This window comes from Sinocyclocheilus rhinocerous, unplaced genomic scaffold (assembly GCF_001515625.1).
Source record: "Sinocyclocheilus rhinocerous isolate Xijiao unplaced genomic scaffold, SAMN03320098_v1.1 scaffold26, whole genome shotgun sequence".
Taxonomy (NCBI): domain Eukaryota; kingdom Metazoa; phylum Chordata; class Actinopteri; order Cypriniformes; family Cyprinidae; genus Sinocyclocheilus; species Sinocyclocheilus rhinocerous.
In genome coordinates, this window is record NW_015648545.1 from 299,168 (window position 1) to 321,872 (window position 22,705).

At 37.6% G+C, this 22,705-nt stretch overlaps 1 protein-coding gene across 1 annotated transcript; it reads right to left on the reverse strand.

Moving 5' to 3' along the window:
* Nucleotides 1–1,779: 1,779 nt before the first annotated feature.
* LOC107709878 (microtubule-associated serine/threonine-protein kinase 3-like) lies at nucleotides 1,780–22,463 on the reverse strand. The gene is made up of 22 exons (XM_016514537.1): nucleotides 21,997–22,463; nucleotides 19,911–19,987; nucleotides 19,584–19,653; nucleotides 18,127–18,202; nucleotides 16,750–16,904; nucleotides 15,437–15,512; nucleotides 15,016–15,254; nucleotides 10,452–10,660; nucleotides 10,274–10,317; nucleotides 8,811–8,976; nucleotides 8,439–8,540; nucleotides 7,883–8,005; nucleotides 7,690–7,793; nucleotides 7,398–7,573; nucleotides 6,996–7,127; nucleotides 6,148–6,266; nucleotides 5,845–6,042; nucleotides 5,339–5,565; nucleotides 4,602–4,724; nucleotides 4,366–4,502; nucleotides 4,099–4,277; nucleotides 1,780–2,815 (listed from the first exon to the last, which is right to left on the reverse strand). The coding sequence occupies exons 1-22, from the start codon at nucleotides 22,077–22,079 to the stop codon at nucleotides 2,034–2,036; spliced, it is 3,597 nt and encodes a 1,198-aa protein (XP_016370023.1). The 5' UTR covers nucleotides 22,080–22,463; the 3' UTR covers nucleotides 1,780–2,033.
* Between the last annotated feature and the right edge of the window lie 242 nt (nucleotides 22,464–22,705).

Consider the following 22,705-nt stretch of genomic DNA (forward strand, 5'->3'; position numbering starts at 1 on the left):
AATACACAAAATAATGTTCTTTTTAGCAACGTCATATGACCCCTTTAAGCAAATGTTATGCACCACTACTAAAAAAAAAACAAAAAAAAAAAACAGGTCCACCAAAATATTACGCAGCACAACTGTTTTTAACATGGATAAGAAATTAAATCAGTGTATTAGAATGATTTCTGAAGGATCACGTGACACTGAAGACTGGAGTAATGACTGAAGAAATTTCAGCTTCCTCATCATAGGAATTTTTTTTTATTTGAAATATATTTAAATATAAATAGTTATTTTAATTTACAATAATATTCCACAATATTAATATTTTTAATCATAAATAAATGGAGCCTTGGTTAGCATAAACTTCATTTAATAAAAAAAAAAAAAAAATCATACAGACCTTTAATTAATCCTTTAATTTGAATAGTAGTGTATTGTGATCATTTCTGGAGGTCGTTAATATACCACAGGCCACTACCGCTTTAGTATGAAAAACATTCACTGTCACAAGGAAAAGCACTGAAACCACTGAAATATAATTATCAGCAATTATGTACACATTTAATCATAGTTAAATCCAAACTTTACAAATACAGTTGAGCGTGAGTGGACTTAGTCGAGAGTCTAGGATCTTTTTGAGTCCCGGTTGGGTAGAACTGGATCAACTACACAAATTCAACTAAAAAAAAAACACTACAGTACCATACAAAAGTAAATGAAAGTAGTATGTGAACCCAAGGAAATAGTGCCACACTAATATGAAGTACAGGGGAAGAGAAAGACAAGTCAGACTGGGAGTGCAAGTATCTAAACTTTGTCTTCTATCTCTTTAGTTTTGATTAATGAACGAGGAAGCAATCCAGTATCAGCAAACCATGACATAGAAAGCTCATGTTACTCGTAACTGAATCATTTCTGTGTAACCAAACAAGCAGATGTCAACACTTCAGAAGGCTATAGTGCAGATTAAAACTATGGCATTTATATAGGGTACTCACAAAAACATGCCATATGGCTGTTGTGTGAATTCAAGAGAACAGACATTTCCACAAGTCAGACTACAAAACACCATTTGTTAAAGATTACATTTGTACAACACTGCTAGATATACCGAATCCAAAAACATTATAAATAAAAAGTTATCACCAAATTAGTATTCATAATCCGTTCTGTTCTAAGTAATGTGAACAAGTATGCTCAGGTAAACATGACACACTACAATGCCAAGGTTGGCTGAATGGCTTCTTACAAGTCATTATTTAGGTGCTGGAATATTATTGGGTATGAATGACTGAACACAAGATTAATTTCTTGTGCAGCCAATTTAGCAAAATGGCAAAAAGAATATTAGTCAACATATAATAACTACATTTTGTTTGACCACTCAGACATTACATGACTTCAAATGACAATATTACTGAGATTTATGAGAATGAAAAAACAACAGTAACTGAACCTCAGCAGGACCACATTATGTGCAAATTCTCAAAAAGCGATCCTACTGTATGACCTTTCTATTCCCGTCTCGTATAAAACAAATGTAATAAATAAAATCTTTCAAAAGCTACAAAAGTTCATTGTGCTACCTGGTAAAACAAATTCTTAAAGGGATAGTCTACCCAAAAATGAAGATTCTGTCATCATGTACTCGCCCTTACATCATTTCAAACCTGTATGACTTTCTCTGGTGGAACACAAATGCCAACGATATTTTAAGACCGCTTTTGTCCATACAATGAAAGTCAATGGGGTCCAAAACAACACTAAAACACTTTTCCAAACATAATCTTTTATGTTCCACAGTAGAAAGTAAGTTTCACAGGTTTGCAACGACATGAGGCTGAAAAAAAAAAAAAGATGGCAGAATTTTCTTTTCGGGAAAATTATCCTTTAAAAGGCTATTTGGCAGGTGAATGACTTCTAACTTACGAATAAATGACACTAAACAAAGAATTTCTACCCCTGTCCTTTCTCTGATTATGATTTAAATGATCATCGAAGCACCCGTACATCTGAGTCTCACAGTTTTCTGGACTTATCTAAGGCTAACACTTATCCTCTGGTTTCTTCTGTTCTTTTAGCTTGGGTCCAATCTCATCGGTCTTCCTCGCTGAAGTTTGGGAGCTTCCGTCCGCCTGTGTTGCGCTGATCCACGCCGCTCTGAAACGTGGATGAGATGGCACTGGTGTAGATGTTGTGGCCTCCTTGTCATCAGAGTCATCAAAGCTGACCTCCTGAACAGCTTCCTGCTTTTTAAATGAATCTCGCTTCCTCATCACTGCACCGCCGGAGTCAGTCACTCGTTGGCCAGCCAGGTACAACCCTTGTCTAGCATGGTCACCGACACACACAAAACCTGAGGCAATGTCACTAGTTTGTGACTCGAGTCCCTCAGCTTCACTCTGGGGAACTTCCACAGTGTGTCTTCGAGTGGAGAAAGCCTTTTTGTCTCCATGTTGGGCACCGGAGGGCCTCTCAGATGACTGAACCCTGTTCAGCAGTGGCGAACGGGGTGATTCTGCACTGCGGGGACACACCGTCTGTCTCACGATGGTCGGCGGGGACATCATCTTATTATGAAACGAGTGGAGGCTTTTAGGAACTCCGGCGAGGGAAGATGGAGAATACTGTGGAGACAGAGGCTGTGAGGAGGGATTGCAGGCGAGGGGAGAGGGGGGAATACTGTTGGTGGACTTGCAGCGGCCTGCTTTGCTATAGCGGAGGCCAATCTTGGATCCCAAAACATGAAGAGAACTTGGTCGACTTTGAGGAATGGGTGAATTCGGAGAGCTTGAGCAGGGTGAGGAACTCTGTGGAGAGTTTGAATCTGTGGAGAGAGTACAAGCAATGCTAATCACTTATAAACTACTCAAAAACATCAATGAGGAAGTCTTTAATTTTTTTATTTATTCATCTGTAGATGAATGCAAAAACAATTTACAGTCTGGTGCTTTAATGCTCCTCCAAAGAGCTTTCAAACTGTTGACATATCGTGTATATTTTATAGATATACTACTGTTCAAAAGTTTGGGGTTTTAAGATTAAAAAAAAATAAAATTTAATACATTAAATGCTCACCAAGGCTACATTTATTTCATTAAAAATACAGTAAAACAGTAATATTTTGAAATGTTATTACAGTTTAAAATAACTTTTATCTTAATATAATTTAAAATGTCATTTATTCCTGTGATTTATTCCTTCAGTGTCACATGATCCTTCAGAAAACACTCTAATATGCTGATTTTGTGCTTTTAAGAAACAATTCTTACCATTATCAATGTTAAAAACAGTTGTGCTGCTTATTAATATTTTTGTGGAAACCGTGATACTTCAAGATTCTTTGATGAACAGCATTTATTTGAAACCAAAATCTTCTGTAACATTCTAAATGCCTTTACGGTCACTTTTTGATCAATTTCAAGTGTCCCTGCTGAATAAAAGCATTAATTTCTTTCAAAACAACCCCAAACCGTTTGAACGGTAGTGTAAATCAAATGACACACAACAGTGTCCGTGATGAAGAAAAACTATTTAAAACATAGTTTAAAACACATGTGCCAAGTTCTGTACTGTTTGTATTAATGTTGGTTTCATATGGTTTGAAAAACTTTCAAGAAAAGTGACATTTCAAGCAGTGTAACCATCAAGTAAATAATAAGCACATTCTGCCTTACCTTAGACCTTGAACAGTACTTTGAAAAGTTGTAAAATATATTTTAAGGTAAAAAGCAAATATCAAGAATTATTTGTAATTAATTCATAAATAATTATTTTATAACCTGAACTAACCTTGCCTTGTTATAATACAGGTCAAATTATCGGATTTAAAGAGACTTATTGATGTTGACACACAGTCATGATGAGGGTCTGCAGGGGTCCTCATATGATATCACTCAGTGAAAAAGGGGTTTCCAAATATTAATGAGCCATGGAACAGTTTTGTTAAGAAATAAAAAGACAAAGATCTTGCCAAACATACTTTTCAAGAATTATTTTCTTTTCAAGAACTGGCTTCCTTCAACAAGGCGTTATTATTTGAGGCATCTCTAATTACAGATGGAAGCATATAAGACTGTATCTGACAGTGAGAGAGAGTCTGAGTCATACCACATGACAGGTCTGGAGCTGGGCTTCTGCATGGGGTGTTGGGCCCAGGAGATAGGCTCGGCGTTGGAGAGTCCGACAGGCTGTCGTTAGGTGAGTGCTGAAAACCCGCCGAGAAACTGCGACTGTTCTGAATCCCTGGACTGTGTTTGGGCAGCTTCTTCAAAAGGTTTCGCCGTTTGCTAGAAAATTTGGGCTTAAATTACATTTTGGGATTCAACGGGTTTTAACTTGTTTAAAATGTTTCAGAAGACACTACATCTTTCCAACCTGTCTTGACCCTCTTTCCTTTTGCTCTTTTTGCTGCGTCGTGCCATCTTCCCCTTCGAGCTGGTCTTTCTCGCAGGCCCGATTTTAATGGACGTATTCTCAAGAGGAGTCGTCTGCAGAGTCACTTTACTGCCACTCTACAAATGGCAAAATCAAGAAATCAAGCATCTATTCCCAGCCCTTTTTTAAAAAGCGCACGGGCCGCCTTTAACTCCATATTTTTTTGAGAATCTCACCTTCAGCAGAAGCTCCACCACATCCGTGTGCACCAGACCCTGGATACACTCTCCATTCACATGAGTGATGAGGTCACCAGCCCTCAGTCCGGCCTCGTGAGCAGGACTGCCGTCTTCAACGCTCTAGACAAACGGCAGCACATAAAAGCGCATTTCAATGTGTCAAACCAATAAAATGTTTGTACACTGGGTTCTCAGTATGATTAACCATAGTGATGAACCAAAATAAATTTTTTACTGAAACTAAAATTAAAGGTTTCATTAGGCCAAAAATGTTTATGGTTTCCTTGGGTAAAATCTGTTTATATTTTAGACATCTTTCTGCAGTTGAAACACTGATTGAGCGATTACAAGAGACATTTCACTAACCTTCTGATGTTCATTTTTGTTTATTTCATGCTATAACTAGCCAGAAAAAAGACGATATGATTGGTTCATGTGCTGCTTGAACGGAGGCAATCTTGCATGCCACATTAAAGAGCATCAAATCCAAATTGATTGTTTGAATTTCATAATAAAATTAACAGAATTTAAAAGCTGAGACTTTGTTTCATATCAACAGTAGCAATTGGCAACTTAGTGCTACAGCCCACACAGATGACATGTTTACCTGTTATAGCTTATCCATGTTGTATAAATAGATAATGACATATCAAAACCGAAAATTTATTTTTGGTGCATCGCTAGTTAACCATGCAATAAAGTGGAATGATTCACACTGCATCCATAATACCCACCCAGACCATGTGGTGCACCGTGTAGACATCAGTGTCACCCATGTAGACCCGAATGGCACGGAGCGTAAAGCCATACTTCCTCCCAGAGCTGTGGATGACCACAGGAGGACGAAGACTGCTTACGCTGAGAGAGAGGTCTCGGTTTGGGGAAGAGTCCCGAGATGAAGGGTTGGATGAGAGGGAGTGTGAAGACATGGGGCTCGTCTGGAGCCCACCGGGGATGTCATCTATGGTGATAATACATGATCATATATAAGAGAAATGCCTATAATAGCTGCAATATCCACATATTGGTATTAAATATCTATCACAAAGTTTATGTCAAGTCATGTTTCGCTTTAATCTTCATCAATAAGCTCTCTCTTCCTCTCAACTGTTCATTGTTCTCTTGAAACCAACTGCTTCACTTGTTTATTGTTGTAGTCACATGAATTTCAGTTGCCTTCAGTGTGATGGCATCACATGATGGTACATCGTCTACATGAACACATCTGAGCTCACTGTACCTGCTGTGACGATGAGGGAAAGGCCAGACACGGATGCAGACTTGGGGACGTTGCATGTAAATGATGAGCGTGGCTTCTCTGGAGTCTCCTGCTGAAGCCCGAGGCGGCGCGAACCCTTGTGGTCCCTGCGATTAGTAGGTCTTGTTCCAGTGGAGTTGCTGCGCAGACGAATTCGCCGGAGATTTGAGACAAGACCTTCTAAAAAAGAAACAAAAATATAAGAAAACTCCATTTGAGAATGTGCACAAGTCGCCCTTAAATTTCACCTAATATTCGAATAAAATATGCATAAAAATATGTTACCCTCATCCTCAGGAAAAGCAAAGCGTGGCATGGCCTCAAGGCTCTGAGTGCTGTTCAATATTAAAGGACTAGTGCCCCTCTCAGGCTGAGATGAACTGGATGATGCTCTCGGCCTCGGACTGCATGAAAAGAGATATAACAAAATTTGATTTTAGGCAACATTTTGAAAATGACAAACATTAAAAAAAAAAAAAAAACTAGAATCATACAAAATCATACAACAATTATAAATGATTTGAACACACCCTTTGGACACATTTCTATTCATTATAAATAAAGAAATTATATATATATATATATACACACATTAGGGATGGAACGATTACCGGTTTAATGATAAATCACGATAAAATGCCCTGTATAGTATTATCGTTTAAAATTTAATTATCATCAAAACCGTATTTGATTATCACGGTGCATATATGTCGCACTGTACAGCCCTGCACACACTGTGGTTTTTCTATATTTAAATTTAAATTTATTTTTATTTTACTTTTAGTTTTCAGTTAGTAAATTTCAACATTTAAAATAATAATTTCATCAATAGAATTTCATCATTTAAATTTATCAAATATTTATATTTTACTTCAGCTTTATTTCAATTAACAAAATTGTTTTTTTTTTAATGTTTTAGTTAACAATAGCAGCACTGATCGTCACAAGAGCCAATACATTTAAAAACTGTAATTATTTGATCTTATAATTCCAATGCGATTAACGAACCTGAAGTAGAGTGCATTGTATTGTTAGTATTACATCATTCCTTGCAAGCTCATCCAGGAATATACTGCAGAAATTTTATGTAGTGTGTAGTTAGTATGCTCTTCTGTACATAGCCTTGTGCTTACCTGCCCCTGTGGGAATCCTGCTTCCTGTCGCTACATGGAAGCTGTCTGGGGGTTTCTACTGGAGAAAGCATTGAATGACCATCCCACCGGTCCTCCTTCTCCTCGCTGCAGCTCCGCTCAGAGGAGGACAGGCTCAAGTTGTCAGCTTTATTTCAATTAACAAAATTTTTTTTTTTTTTATGTTTTAGTTAACAATAGCAGCACTGATCGTCACAAGAGCCAATACATTTAAAAACTGTAATTATTTGATCTTATAATTCCAATGCGATTAACGAACCTGAAGTAGAGTGCATTGTATTGTTAGTATTACATCATTCCTTGCAAGCTCATCCAGGAATATACTGCAGAAATTTTATGTAGTGTGTAGTTAGTATGCTCTTCTGTACATAGCCTTGTGCTTACCTGCCCCTGTGGGAATCCTGCTTCCTGTCGCTACATGGAAGCTGTCTGGGGGTTTCTACTGGAGAAAGCATTGAATGACCATCCCACCGGTCCTCCTTCTCCTCGCTGCAGCTCCGCTCAGAGGAGGACAGGCTCAAGTTGGAGGGAGAAGCCAGCTGCTCGGAGCTACTGTACACCTGATTCACATGACAAAAACAAGTCATGACCTGCTCCTTACTGTGTAAAATGCCTCAGTCTGTCTGAGTGACAGGCATCTCTATAAGATAACATTGTGCACATTCTTCTATTTCACCTTGCTGAAGCGATGCGAGCAGGAAGAGAACTTGATCTCCTGATAAGATTCATCATCGTTTGTCTCATCGTCCTCCTCAGAGTGCTGGTAACGGTCAGAACGTGCTGGACAGCAGATGAACAGAAGGTTCAGTTGCATCTACATTATATTTATGAATCAAAAAAAGTCATAAAAGAGCAAGGGAGCCACCTACTGTCAAAGTAGCTTGTGTCTTCTTCAGTTTCAAGCTGTGGAATGAACTCTGCTTTCTGCCTTAACAGTCCACTCCAGTCCAGACCATGGAAGAAGATGTGATGTTTGACCTCTGCTGTCCCTCCTGTAGGTCATACCACACATGATTCAATGCTGGTTACATTATGGTGACTTTATCAAGTTCCTAAATAGCAGTGTTGTTGTTGTTGTTAATTAAGAACTGTTATGAAACAAAACTGTTATAAGTACAAAAATTACTAAAACTGAAAAAAAAAAATTTTATATATATATATATATATATATAAAATGACTAAAACATAAACTGATAGTAAAATAAAATGATATTTATTATATTTATGATAATGATAATTATTATATATTTATTTTTGTTTCCAAATAAATAAATATATATATATATATATATATAAAATTACTAAAACCTAAACTGATAGTAAAATGAAAACCATAAAAAAATAAAAGCAAATTCAAAATATTAATAATTACTGTAATAGCATATACGTAATACTAAAATAAAACTAAACGGGCAAAACACCCACCAGCTCCCAAGCGCTCTTTGGGACTTTGTCTCAGCAGTTTTGTGATGAGGTCTTGAGACTCAAGAGGTAATGCATCATCACCCTCTGGCCACTCAATTTCATCTACGGAGTTAGAAGGATGCGGACACATGCACACAACATTAATAGGATAAAGTAGAATTTTACATTGTTGGTAGAGCACTGAAAGCAGGCCATGTCAAAAGAGCCCTCTCCAAAGTCTATGATATTCTGATGCTTAGATACAGCTCAGGTCCCTTCTGCAATGTAAGGCAATGGGAACCTTTTCCACTCATTTTATCATCCAGTAGGCAGAAATCCTTTCAATCATGACTGAATTCTCAGGGTTAGGGGCTACAACCCCTTCATCCTTACCACTGACCACCTGGCCAAAGAGCTCTTCTGGTGTGTCTCCAAAGAAAGGCACACAGCCCACCAGGAACTCATACAGGATAATGCCCATGGCCCACCAATCCACAGGTTTCCCGTAACTTTGCCTCAGGATCACCTCTGGTGCAATGTACTCTGGAGTGCCACAGACCTAGAAAACAACAGAGGAAAAGTTCACCCAAAATGGAAAATGTTCCCTCATGTTCCTCCACCTCTGTATTTTCTTTCTTCAGTGAAACACAAAAGATGTCAGAATGCCAGAGCATCCCTTTACCATACAAAAAAAGTGAATGGTAATTTTTACTGGCACCATATCAGTAAAATAATAAAAAAAGAACCATATTAGTTTGAACTTTTCTGAAGCCATAGGATCGCGCGTGTGGAAAAACAACTAATTTAACTCATTATTTGTTCAATTAGGGATGTAACGATTACCGGTTTGACGATAAATCATGATAAAATTCCCCACGGTTAGTATTACCATTTCATCTTTTAATTATCATTAAAACCATATTAGATTACCGCGATTTGAACAACTCGCGATAAATAAATACTGTCCAGCATAAAGCGCAGTTTTAAGTAACAGTCTCACATGCGCACAGCACGCACAGTAGTTTCGTTTTGAGTGAAAACAGGGCGGAAAAGCTGGGAGGTTTTAAAAGAGTGCTAAGGGAATTATACAAATGAATATATGAATGAATTAATTATATGAATGTACCTCTGAAGGTTCTGACTGTCTTCAGAAACGATTCGATGGCATTTTGTTCACATCTTCGCTCCATGTAATACCTAAAGGAAGTGTTCTTAATCGCAATACTGATTTTGTCCACGGAGGTTACGGGAAAAAGCTGCAATTCAGCTTTTCCATAAGCGCCACCTAGTGTCAGCGAGTGGATTTACAGAGACTTATATTTACATTCAGCCTGTGTGCAGTTTCTGTCTGGCCAAAAACGGACCGAATTTGCATGCCCTGCTGTAAATTTTGACCGGTTGATGAAAAACAATTAGATTAGAGATTATACAAATCATTGAGATTAGAGATGGCGCCGACGCTGATGGCTGCCTCCGTGGCGTGCTCCGCAGTTGTTTTTATGTTTCTGTTAGTATGTCCCTCATTTATTAATCAATTATCATTTTGATTTATATCTTTTCTTTATTTAAAGGCTTTACCTTTTTATTAAACTTTTTCAAAGCTTTATTTGAACATTTACATTAGATATTTCAACATGCTATTAAACTGTTGTCAGTCAAGTTGTCATTTAAAATCCGAACATCATTGGTAATGTTATTGTTTTAGTGATTATGCAAACAAAAAGACATTTTATTTGTTTGTTGATTTTTAAATATAAAACTTGAAGGTTTTCACCAGCACATTTTAACAATACCGTGATAATACTGATAACCGTGATAATGTTGGTCACTATAACCGTGATAAGAAATGTTCATACCGTTACAGGACCCATATTCTTCAGCAAATTTGCACAGTCTCCACCTGCAAAGACAATTTCATATTAAAACATTACAGCTGCAGACTCACGGCAGTACACATGAGAAATGACGCATGTGTGTGTCATAAGATTAGATCAAGAAACATATTTGTAACAACACATCACTCCTCTGACTCACCCTCCACATACTCCATGACCATGCAAAGGTGCCGTCGTGTCTCAAAGGAGCAGAACATGCTGACCACAAAAGGGTTCTCTGCAAACGTCAAGATGTCCCGTTCCACAAAAACCTGCTGGATCTGGTTCCTCAGGATCAAGTTCTGCCGGTTGATCTTCTTCATGGCAAACCGCTGCCGTGTCCCGCGATGCCTTACTAGGTACACAGCCCTGCGAGTCAACGCTCAAATCAGGATCAAAGCCGATTGATATTCTCAAGGCTGGATTCCACCACATTTTGGATTCCACCAATCTCAACATTTTTAAAATCAGAGACTTGTTGACTTTGTAAATGGTTAGAGAGAGAATCTGGGCATCATATACTAAATGACACACAATCAGACTTTAAAGTCATTACAAACACAACAAACAGAAACATGCGCCAGGAGACTAGGGCTGCACGATATTGGAAAAAACTCACATTGCGATATTTTTTTTTTCTGCGATATATATTGCGATATGGAAAAAAAATCAGATGACTTCAATAGCTCTATTTGAAAGAAGAAGAAAAATCAATGACTGGGGTGATTTGTAGGCGAGTAAATCAGCATAGGAAATAAACAAATTACAAGCATCGGACGCTTTGTCGCGGCCGTTCACATGTTGCGCCTAAAGACGTGTGGAAAACTCCAGCCGCGCCGCTTTCTCCTTCTTTCCAAAGCGCTCGGGAGCTTGCGCTTTCGTGGCGTCTGCCGTTGCTAAGCGACCAAGACCTGCGCTCTCCACGACAACACGGAAGTTTCAACAAAGGATAAATGGATTTCCAGCACTGAAAATCGCTTGCAGTAGCTCTTCTACTAAATTTATTTAAAATGAGTATCTCTGTACAGCTTTTGCGTCCGGTGTAGATACCATGTCTGTGTGTGAGCAAAGATAACAATCAGTATAAATATAACGATCAGTATACTAAACATCGCACATCCTGCGATGTGACTATCGCGGATGCGCACATCGCGATATCGATGCTGAAACGATATATCTTGTGGTGTTCGGCCAATCATAATGCACTGGGTCAGCTGGCCAATCAGAGCGGACTGCGCTTGTCAAAGGAGGGGGCTTTGTAGAAAACGAAGCGTTTGAGAGAGGCGGGGCATAGAGGACCTACAATAATGTACAGTATTTGAAAAATAATGTGTTTTTTGAACATTAAAGCATGTCAACATATTCTGTTACACCAAATACACAAAATAATGATCTTTAAAAAAGCATCATATGACCCCTTTAAAACGAAAACACTGTAACATGTGCCTGTATAGATACAACATGTTTTCGTTAAGCGAAGATACCGCAGTGCTTCAGTACAGCAGTTTGCTGAATGTCATTTTCGGTGGGAATATGACAAGAACAGCGCTTACTAAAAGAATAACTCAAGACTTCAGGGGTCTTATGCCTGGAGCCATGAGCCTCTCAGACAGTAATCATTCAGTAATAATGCTTTTATAAAGAAGACGGGCTGTGGCAGTATAAGTGATTCAACTGAGAGTTGGAAAGAGAGCATTAAACCACCCATCATGAACTACAGCACGGTCATGTTGTTGCAAACTAGTGATGTCAAATGTACCATGTCGAAACTAGCATAAAAAGGAAGCTGCTCATGCTCTGTGAAGAGAGCTTGTACCCAGCAGTGATGCGACTGCACATGTAAGTGGTCAAATGCACTTCCTGGTCAAAAGGTGAGTCTTGGCAAGATATTCATGTAAGCACAGTCAGTTTGGCCTAAGTGCACTGTAAACAGGCAGGGCAACCTGAATATTTTATGTTAAAATCAAAGATCTGTGCATTAAGCCTCACAGTTGAAATGCAGCCTAAGGCTGCCCACACACTTGAAGATTTTAAGCCTGAAGTGATCGGGAAGGTGTGGCCCAATTCAAGGCTTGTCGCAAACGACTTGTTGCCCAAAAAATCCTCAAGTGTGTGGTGTCATTACAATTTTACTGCTCATAAATCATAAATATCAAACATGATTGATATTTTTGACTCTTAATCGGGCTGCCTCTGACGTGATACCTACAAGAGCGAGCAAGCTTCACCAACCGGATGTTGCATGCTTCTATAGCTTATATAACTTGGCAGCCACAATCATGCTACGAGAGAGGAGTATTGAGAAAGAAGATCACTCATATTCTTTTTTTACTCCTTTGTTTTTTCTTCCCATAAAACAAAACTCATGCCAGGAGAACCAGCTGACAATGTCAATCATCCTCCATTTGTTTTTCACATTTGATCTCGCAAGTCTCCATGAGATTTTGTCTCACTGTGAAAATTATATTAGAATCGGCAGGTGTGTGCTCTCGCGGTCTGGCCGAATCGTGTAGTGTGTGTGTGTTCGGAGGATTATAATGTTAAACAACGGTTGAAACTGTCCTTAGGTCTGTGATCTCTACCAGTTTTAAAATCGGTTAAGATTTGAAAATCAAGTAGTGTGTCCCAAGCCTAACACACAAGCCATGCTGTATTATGTAGCTAATATTGATCAAATAATAACATTGACCAAAGAAGACAAAACTTTTCATTGCTTTTGGCTGGATACCTTCAGAGGCTGTAATAAACTCTCTACAATCATTCTTTCGCACAATTAACCCAAGTCAAACTCCAACAGCATCAAATTTGTATGATTTTAAATGTATCATAATTTTAAAGACCATCAATATTTTTGACTTGTTCTTAAATCATTTATTTTTAATTACATTGAGACACAGACTACCGTTCAAATGTCTGGGGTCAGTATGAAGTTTTTGAAAAAAGTCTCTTATGCTCACCAAGGTTCCATTTAATTGATCAAAAATACAGAAAAAAAAACAGTAATATTGTGAAATATTATCACAATTTAAAGAAATGCATTTAATTTTAAATATATTTTAAAATATTTAATTTAACATTTAATTTATTCATGTGATGGCAAAGCTGAATTTACAGTTTCACATAGGGATGCACCGAAATGAAAATTCTTGGCCGAAGCTGAAACCGAACAAAATGAAACACTGGGCAGAAGGCCGAATATGTTTTTTCGAGTTTTTTATTTACCCCATGTATTTTGCCAGTTTTTTTCACCATTGCATAGATTAAATAGCCAAAATGTGCTTTTTACTGTTTTGTCTTGCTTTTCAAAGAAAAAATCAATTATCAATAAGTTAGTAAAATAATACTTTTTTGGCCATCAGACCCCCTACTAGAATCAGGCATGTATTTTTTACTGTACAAATAAAAGCAGCCTTGCTGAGCAGAAGAGACTTTTTTTTTAAAACATTAGAAAATATTACAGATCCCAATTTGAACACTATGTGTGAATGTTAAACTAAATGTATTAACAGAGCTTTTGTAATTATTATCATCATTATTATTGTCTTACTTGTCTTACAGAACAACAGTAAAATTACAATACAAACATTTATGAATGTTGATGTAGTTCTTGCTTTTTCTCAACTTTCATTTTGGCGGAAACGTGCAGGAAGACCTGCTTCTTTTCTCAGCAGATTTATAAATGAGTCTCATTACGAATACGTCGCACGTATCGCATTGTCACATGCCTTGTAAAAATTCATAAAAATGTGACTGAGCAACTGACGAGTAACACTGTTTCAGTGCAGATTTTCCTTGCGCTTTGGACTTTGAACCCTGGTTAACAAGCAGATCCAACGCAAGTTTGTGCAGCGCAGTCAGAATACATGCAATTGGTGCGTGCATTAAAAAACAATGTTCTACAGTTTATTTACTAATTGTTTAAGGCCATTTCGCGATTTCAATCATCATACAGTAAGAAGCAACAATCGCCCCTTCCTCTTCTCATCGAAGACATGCGATGCAGAACTAAAAAGTCTCTCGCTGTCGGTGCTTGTAATGATTTTTGCGTCTTTCTCCGACAGTTTTAAATGCTTCCACACTGCTGCCATGTTTGTTGCATTATAAAGAGTGCGCGCCTCTCGCTCTGCGCTGGTTGCTATTTGATCGCGTCACATCATTGTTCGGTACAATTTATTCGGTCTTTTCGCTTATTCGGTTGCCGGAGCCTTTTTTGCTATTTTCAGCCGAATAATTTAGGTTGCCGAACATTCGGTGCATCCCTAGTTTCACATGATCCTTCAGAAATCATTCTAATATGCTGATTTGGTGCTCAAGAAAAATTTCTTATAAATGTTGAAAACAGTTGCTTTATATTTTTTGTAAAAACTTTGTTTTTTAGGATTCTTGAATAGAAAGTTCAAATGAACTGCAATTATTTGAAATATAACTTTTTAGTAACATTATAAGAGTCTTTACTGTCACTTTGGACCAATTTAATGTGCCCTTGCTGAACAGAAGTATTCATTTCTTACCAAAAGCAAAGATCTGAACGGCGGGGTACTGCATTGTTTTAATATATTTTCATTAATACTTTTTTTTTTTATTTAAACTTAACTAGTACCGAGTAAGGAAATTCTGGTCTTTTGTGACATGAATTATTTTGCAAGCTCTGGATCCAAGTAAACCAATCATTTATAATCAGATGCAAATGTCCACATGACAATACAAAATCTGTCATTTTTCACTTCAATACAGGTATGGAATATGTTTCTACCTCATGTAGGAAATTTTCTAATTTTTCCTGAAGTTCCACAAAGTAGCAAGATGTGATGAGCCCCTTTCTGGACTTCTCCAGACAGTCTCGGACGAGCTCGACCAGCTGGTGTTGAATGAAGCCCAGCACTCCATCAGCAAGAGGAGGAGCGCTGTCTGGAGAGTAGTCTGCAATCACTGCCAGCAAACGCCCCTCCATCTGAGCTGTAGCCTGCAAGGGTGATAAAACGCTGTGAGACTGCGTAGGTGACAATTGTCGTTTGTTTTGTTTGGACCAACCAGGCCATCAATTTTCCCACAGCCACAATTTAAACAAAGTAAACAACATGTGATGACATGACGTGGCATCCACATCCATGATGGAAAACAATTTAAATGTCGGAGCTCAATTACCTTTGGAAACCGTTCTTTGTAGACGTGATTCATCATCACAATCTCGTTATCAAAAGAGCCACATGTCCGCTTAGGGCTACAAAACAAAACAATACTTCAGTTACATTAAATTGATCACATCTACTTTTCTTATTTTATACAAACAAATTTACTTCAGAATGGAAAGTCTGTCATCATTTACTCACCCTCATTTCATTACAAACCCTGTCCATGACTGACTGACTTCTGACAAACACAAAAGAACTGTGAAGGCCTTGGTTGCGTTTTTTCAGTGCAATTACACTGAATGGGAACTGAAGCTTTTTGGCTTAAAAAAGGACACAAAAGCACCATGAAAAAATTTGAATGGCTCTCAGTATGACTTGCGCACCAGTGTTTTTATATTTCTTTTTAATAAAACTTTAAAAAAAATTGGTTTGAGTGATTGAAATAAATCTGAAATAAAATATAAATATTACATATAAATAAATATACACTTAAAAATATAAATGCTGTCCTGGCAACTTTTCTTATTGGAAATAAAAATAAAGCTGAATATAAATATTTAAAAGCACTAATAAAACATTTTTAATGATAGATAAATAAATAAATAAAAAGCAAAAAAAAATCTAAATATTAATAAATACTATAATAGCATATAAATAATACTAAAATAACAATATTGTGCAGTATATTTGAAGTCTCTGGAGACCTTATGATAACTTTGTGTGAGGAAAAATACCAAAATTTGTAACACTTTTGCCTCCTTTTTGAGGCAAAATCTTCCAAAGTCTTCCAAAATCCCCCACCCCCCTTTGTGTTCCTCAGAAGAAATAAAGTGATACAGGTTTGGAAAGGCATAAAGATGAATAAATGAAAGATGAATATTTACTAAAGTAAACTCACTAAAGTAGTATAATTTTATTGGGTCATATTTTTGCATTTCTTACCAGTTAAGAGAATTTTGCCAGAGAAATTAATCATTGTTTAGAACATAAAATCTGTGTAGATTTTCCATGCCAAATGTGTCAAGCAGAGTGGATTGTTAAGCATTAGCTAATTAAAATACGGTGTTTGCAAAATTTTTCCCATCACTGTATAAGAGCAAGTAAGTGAGTAACACCCTGGCACGTACAAGCCAAACTAATCTTTCATTCTTATTCACTTGGTATCAAGAAATTCAAAAGTTACAATTGAAATTTCACATTTTCTATGCCAGCAAACATTACATTTCAGCAGCAAACTGAATTGCAATCTCTCTATGAAAATGCTGCATTTCACATATTAGCTGAATTTTTCTAAAGCTTGTTTTTTTCTCTACAACAAACAGAGACCTAAGACTCCGTGAGCGAGGACGGAAAGGCGAGGGCTGTCCATCCTCATCTGCCACACTCTCTGAGCTCCTGAAATGCTTGAAGAGGCGATGGAGGTCATCTGGGGTGGGCTGGGAGGGCAGCTGGTGCAGGAGCTCCTGTGAGGAGGAGGAAGACTAGTGCAGAAGAAGGAGCAGGAGAGACAGAAACAGCCAGATTCACACAACAAATCACATTTACGTGTGTCTATTGTGTCACCCTAATATTATGGATGTGTACAAATTTAACCACAGTTGTTTAGCAATAGTCTGCATAGCAAGGCGGGGCGCGTGTGCTCAGATTGCAAGAAACACAAGTGGTGAGCATCTGACAGTCTAAAGCTGCTTATTAGTGTGTGCAATTATGCAAGACAACTACAGGATGGGACACTTTCCATTCTCGTTTGCAGTAGTCTGTGGTACAGATGGTAATTTAAGACTGAAAATCTCGGGAAAGGAGAATGAGCAGAAGAGCACATGACAGGACCAGTGCTGGGAGGAGGAAACCAGAGAAGCTTCACAGCTTCCCTCTGAATAAAGTCTCCACTGACACTAGCTCAATAGGACATTGTTAAACAAGGCTGACCTCATCGCATGAGCAATGAATGGCCATATATCATTTCAAAACAGAGAAAGGGGCTTTTTTTTTGTAACGATTTCCTTGAAAATAAATAAATGAAATTAATCAATTTCCACTAGTGAGAATTACCCACAATGGTCAACCCTGTAGTTAAATAACAAATGACATGACCAATGGAATTCTATGAATTCCATGGCTATTTTCAAGGCAAGAACAGGGTTTAATCAGTTCAGATTATGTAAATAAAATTACTAAATATAATTAAAAGGGTATAAAGGTTACCAATTACTATTATGATTTTATTATAATTTTATAGAAAGCAATATGTAGCCAATTAAATACTTTAGAGCAGAACTGATCATCAAAAAAATTTATATTCATTATCAAAATTCCCCATCCTTTTCCATGATTTTTAAAATGTTATTTATTTTCATGACTTTTTTTTTGGAATGGAAATCACCATTTCTCCACAATTCATATTGCAATATTACTGTAGACCCTGAAGACTTCAACACTGAAAAGTGCATCAATATTAATAAAGAAATTTAGCATGCTGTATACTTTTTCAACTAGCTGCACTAGTAAGTGCTCTTAATGTGCACTCCAAAAGCAAAATCAAACAATCTACAAATAACACATTTAATATATGATGATTTAAACACATGTGATCTGTGCATTGTTTAATTATAAAGAAAAACACTGCAGATGAACTGGACTGATGGCTCAAGAAAAGGAAAGCAAAGAGGGTCTTTTCAGAATAACTGAGACGGGCCCACTCACTGAAACAGCAGAACTGGGTGGATTGGTTCCATATCCAGAGGAGACAGATGCTACAGACCACCTTCGCGTGTCTGGTCTAAAATAGGGCAGAGATATAAGAAGACATGACGGTGAAGACATGATCTCCATTCAGATAGTTATCCAAACTATCAAAATGCAGGTTATTTTAATAACTAGTCCCATGAATGAAAGACTGAAAACCTACAATCAAAAGTTTGGGGTAACAAGATTTTTTTTTTCTTTTAGATATTTTTGAAAAAAGTATCTTATGCTCACCAAGGCTGCATTTATTTGATTAAAAAAAAAACAGTAAAGACTGAAATATGGGGAAATAATACTAACATTTAAAGTAGGGCTGCACGATAAATCGCATGCGATATTTAATGCGCATCTTGTCAGTAAAGCCGCTTCTGTAATCAGCGGTAAATCTCCATCACGTGCGGGCTTTCACATGGAGCAGCATTTACTACACAGAGCCGTTGTTCACTGACAAGCTGCGCAAAAAAACAGCCCTAATTTAAAGTAACTGCTCTCTATTCTAATATATTTTAAAATGTCATTTTTTTTCCTGTGATGCCAAAGCTGAATTTTCAGCATCGTTACTCCAGTCTTCAGTGTCACATGATTCTTCAGAAATCATTCTAATATGCTGATCTGCTGCTCAAGAAACTTTTCTTATTATCATCAATGTTATCAGTTGTGCTGCTTAATATTTTTGTGGAAACTGATACATTTTTGAGGATTCTTTGATGAAGAGAAAGTTCATAAGAACAGCATTTATTTGAAATGGAAATCTATTATTACATTATAAATGTCTTTATTGCAAATAAAAGTATTAATTTCTTTAAAAAAAAAAAATCTGACCCCAACTTTTGCATGATAGTCTATATACCAGATAGATTTACATGATTTACAAGTTTGTCTGCAACATTTAAAATGCATTTTAAATAGGCTAATAGCTAGACTAATAGAAAATTTTAATAAAATATCAAAACTTTAACACACTTCACTTCTTTCAGGATCTTAAATGACCTTTAACCAGTCATATCATTTATCCACAAATAGATGCATGCTTTTAGGGCACATTAAAGACACAACCAAAAACAACTCATTACATCTTCATTGAGCTGTTCAAGGAGGCTGGCAGGATCCCATCATTTCAAGCAAGCATTAATAAAAGCGGATGGAGCCTCAGCACATAATCATGGCAGCGTAAAGTAATGAGGCTACACGCTGACTTCACTATAATTGCTGTGACAAATGCCAAGCTTCCCATCCACGGTACAGCCTTGAGGGCAGCTGCAGCGAACACAGAATCTTATTGGCCAGCTAGAAACCTTTCCACTCATTCCTCGCTTTTATACTGCCATTATGAAAGGGCAGATATAAGATATAGCACAAATGACTAAAGTGAATAAATTTGGACATGTTTGTAGTATGCAGTCTCATTCTCTTACCTCCGTATGAATGGAAAATTGACAGAAGGACTGCTGGAGACATTTCTGGGACTGTCCAGCGGACTGCTGCCTGTAGAAAACACCTTCTATGATCAACATGCACATTCTGGTTGTTTTGTTTTACAGAGTTATTGGATGCCAAAGTGGCTCTGTATTGCCTGGCACTCTTTGCCAGGCTTTGTTGACAGAGTGTTACTGGCATTGGCATATTCAAACAGTGGGCTGGATGTGCAAGCATGTTATGCTACCCGGTGTTTATCATCAAGCACAGTGTAAATCAAACATCATTATCATAATTGAGAGAGAAGCAAAAATAATTATAACTACCAGCTGGCAAAGGAAGGGGTGAGAGCGGTCTTGATAGAGTAGGTGAGGGAGCCAAACTCTTCCTCTTGTTCCGATTACTGTGGAAAGAAAACTCTTATTCTTGTTAAAGGCACAAAACCCCCAACAACTCCAGTTTCACAATCCTCATTATTATGAAAGCCATCTATAGGGATGGTCTGTTAATGTGTTTAGTACTGGAACACAACCTAACAATTTGATTTTACAAAATTGATTTTACACCTGGTGTAACAGGCCTGTGTACATTTATTAGATTACAGAATAATTATGTTACAATTGGCTTTAAAGACTTTGAATTTAAAGGTAAACTCAGTAAGGTTTTGTTTAGCTGGCTCTTATTCATCCCAATAGTACCATAGTACCAGTGGTTTGGGGCTTTATACTGACATCTATTGGCCTGGATGCATTAAGGTTTTGTTTCATTCTATTTGTTCTATTGCTTTCATTTGCAGTTGAACTGAGGCATTTTGACCTTCGTGCATTCACAACACTTATTCTTGGTCAGCGTATGGAAACTGCAGATCGTCATTGATAGTTTTAAGTAGTAAACATGCTATTAGTATAAGTAGTTGCCCACTCAAATGCATAAAAAGGCTGGTCATGTGACATCAACATGGCAGCACCCATAAAGGGGCGACCCTCTCTATGCAGAATAAAACCAACCTAACAATCTGATTTTACAAAATTGATTTTACACCTGGTGTAACAGGCCTGTGTACATTTATTAGATTGCAGAATAATTATGTTACAATTGGCTTTAAAGACTTTGAATTTAAAGGTAAACTCAGTAAGGTTTTGTTTAGCTGGCTCTTATTCATCCCAATAGTACCATAGTACCAGTGGTTTGGGGCTTTATACTGACATCTATTGGCCTGGATGCATTAAGGTTTTGTTTCATTCTATTTGTTCTATTGCTTTCATTTGCAGTTGAACTGAGGCATTTTGACCTTCGTGCATTCACAACACTTATTCTTGGTCAGCGTATGGAAACTGCAGATCGTCATTGATAGTTTTAAGTAGTAAACATGCTATTAGTATAAGTAGTTGCCCACTCAAATGCATAAAAAGGCTGGTCATGTGACATCAACATGGCAGCACCCATAAAGGGGCGACCCTCTCTATGCAGAATAAAACAGCTTTTTCTACAAAACTGATAATTTTCTACAATCTCATATGTTTAATGAGATATATATACACATATATTAAAGCACTGTTTATTTCTTAATATGTAAACCTTTTTTTAATTAGCAAATATTTGCACCTTTCAACATATACATGCTTTATTTTATTACACTTTTTCTTAAAAATCATTTAATACATCCCTGCCGAAAAAAACAGCTAAAACCAGCCTAAGCTGGTTGGCTGGTTTTAGCTGGCCGTCCAGCCTTGTCTTAGGTGGTCAGCAGGCTAGTTTTAAAGGGGTTTTTGGCCACTTCTTTAGCTAAGACCAGCCAACCAGCTTAGGCTGGTTTTAGCTTGTTTTTTTTTTTAGCAGGGAATTTTGTTTGGCTTATATTAAAAAAATAATTATTATAAATAAACACTAAAAAAAAAAACTTATTTGATCTCAATGCCCTAACTTTTGACTAACGTTACAGATTAGCCTGCTATTGAGCACACTAACTATACTTTGTTGGCAAAGACTTCAAAACGAAATATAACAATGACACAGTCATCACAGACCCACCATACAGACCGTTAAGCTGTATATAAACATTATGTAAAGACTAGACAACAGAATATGCCCATCCACCGCCAACAGGACAATGAGCAGCAGACGCTCTGCCGTACATGGGCCACGTTTACTATCGGAACAAAAACGGGCTGGGTGGAAAAACAGTGTATGCTGTCCACAACGAGACCGAGAACGTTAAAGCAGATATTTTCTACCATCATAGTAACTTAGTTATATGGGATTTTCAAAGACCGATCTAGATTATCAAGCACATTTCTCGCGGTTGCGCCTGTGGGATTTTTCCAAGTTACAGCAAGTTTGGCGGACCAACCTTGACGATTAATAATCAATCACACGGAAAATATACAGTAACATGCTTAAACTCGTCGTTACCTCTTGGGTCGTTTGACTAAACCTCCTGAAACGAACTGACTTTTATAACTCGGACACACCGTCCAGTAATTCCGATCAGACATGATGTCGGTGTGCTCGTCTTCGTTGTCCCCGCAGTTAACAAATCCTCATCGATGATACACCGCAGCATTGGCACGAGTAAAAGCAGTGAAGTCTAATGTAATTCCCAGGCGAACTCCATGTCGACACAGACTCCATTGCATGCAGTACGGGGGAGTAGACAGAAAGCGCCTTAAGTACAGCAGCGTGATGCCATCATCGCGTTATTTTCTCACAAGTGACACATTGCCACATAGGTTTGGAAAATGCCATCGTCTGGTTATACTCAAGCCCTGTCACCTCCAAACGGGTGCTGCTCGCGCGCTTAAAGGTACAGCAACCCAACTGTAACGATTACAAGTTTAGGGCAACAATAAAAGAAAGGCGGGTGTGCGGAGTGGAGGAAGTTGTCACAGAGTCTGACTGAAAGAAGGGGCCATGGTGGGGTTTGAACGTCACCGTGCCGGGCAACTAAACCGCCTCCTTTAACCTAGCATGCAAAGAGTGTCCCATACTGGTAAGCGCGTGTAATATGTTGTTGAGGATAATGTCCAAACTTTCAGAAACCCTCCTCTGACGTGGCTTTAAGACTAATATTCATATGAGCGTGTGACATAGTAAATTAATTAATGCCCCAATGCTAATGAAT

Excerpts from the sequence above, each read along its gene's own strand:
- LOC107709878 (XM_016514537.1), bottom strand. The coding sequence starts at position 22,079 with ATGTCTGATCGGAATTACTGGACGGTGTGTCCGAGTTATAAAAGTCAG. Across the intron at positions 6,267-6,995 it reads CAGGATTCCCACAGGGGCAG|TCCGAGGCCGAGAGCATCAT; the intron begins GTAAGCACAAGG and ends CTTTTCATGCAG. Across the intron at positions 4,725-5,338 it reads CGGTGCACCACATGGTCTGG|AGCGTTGAAGACGGCAGTCC; the intron begins GTGGGTATTATG and ends CCGTTTGTCTAG.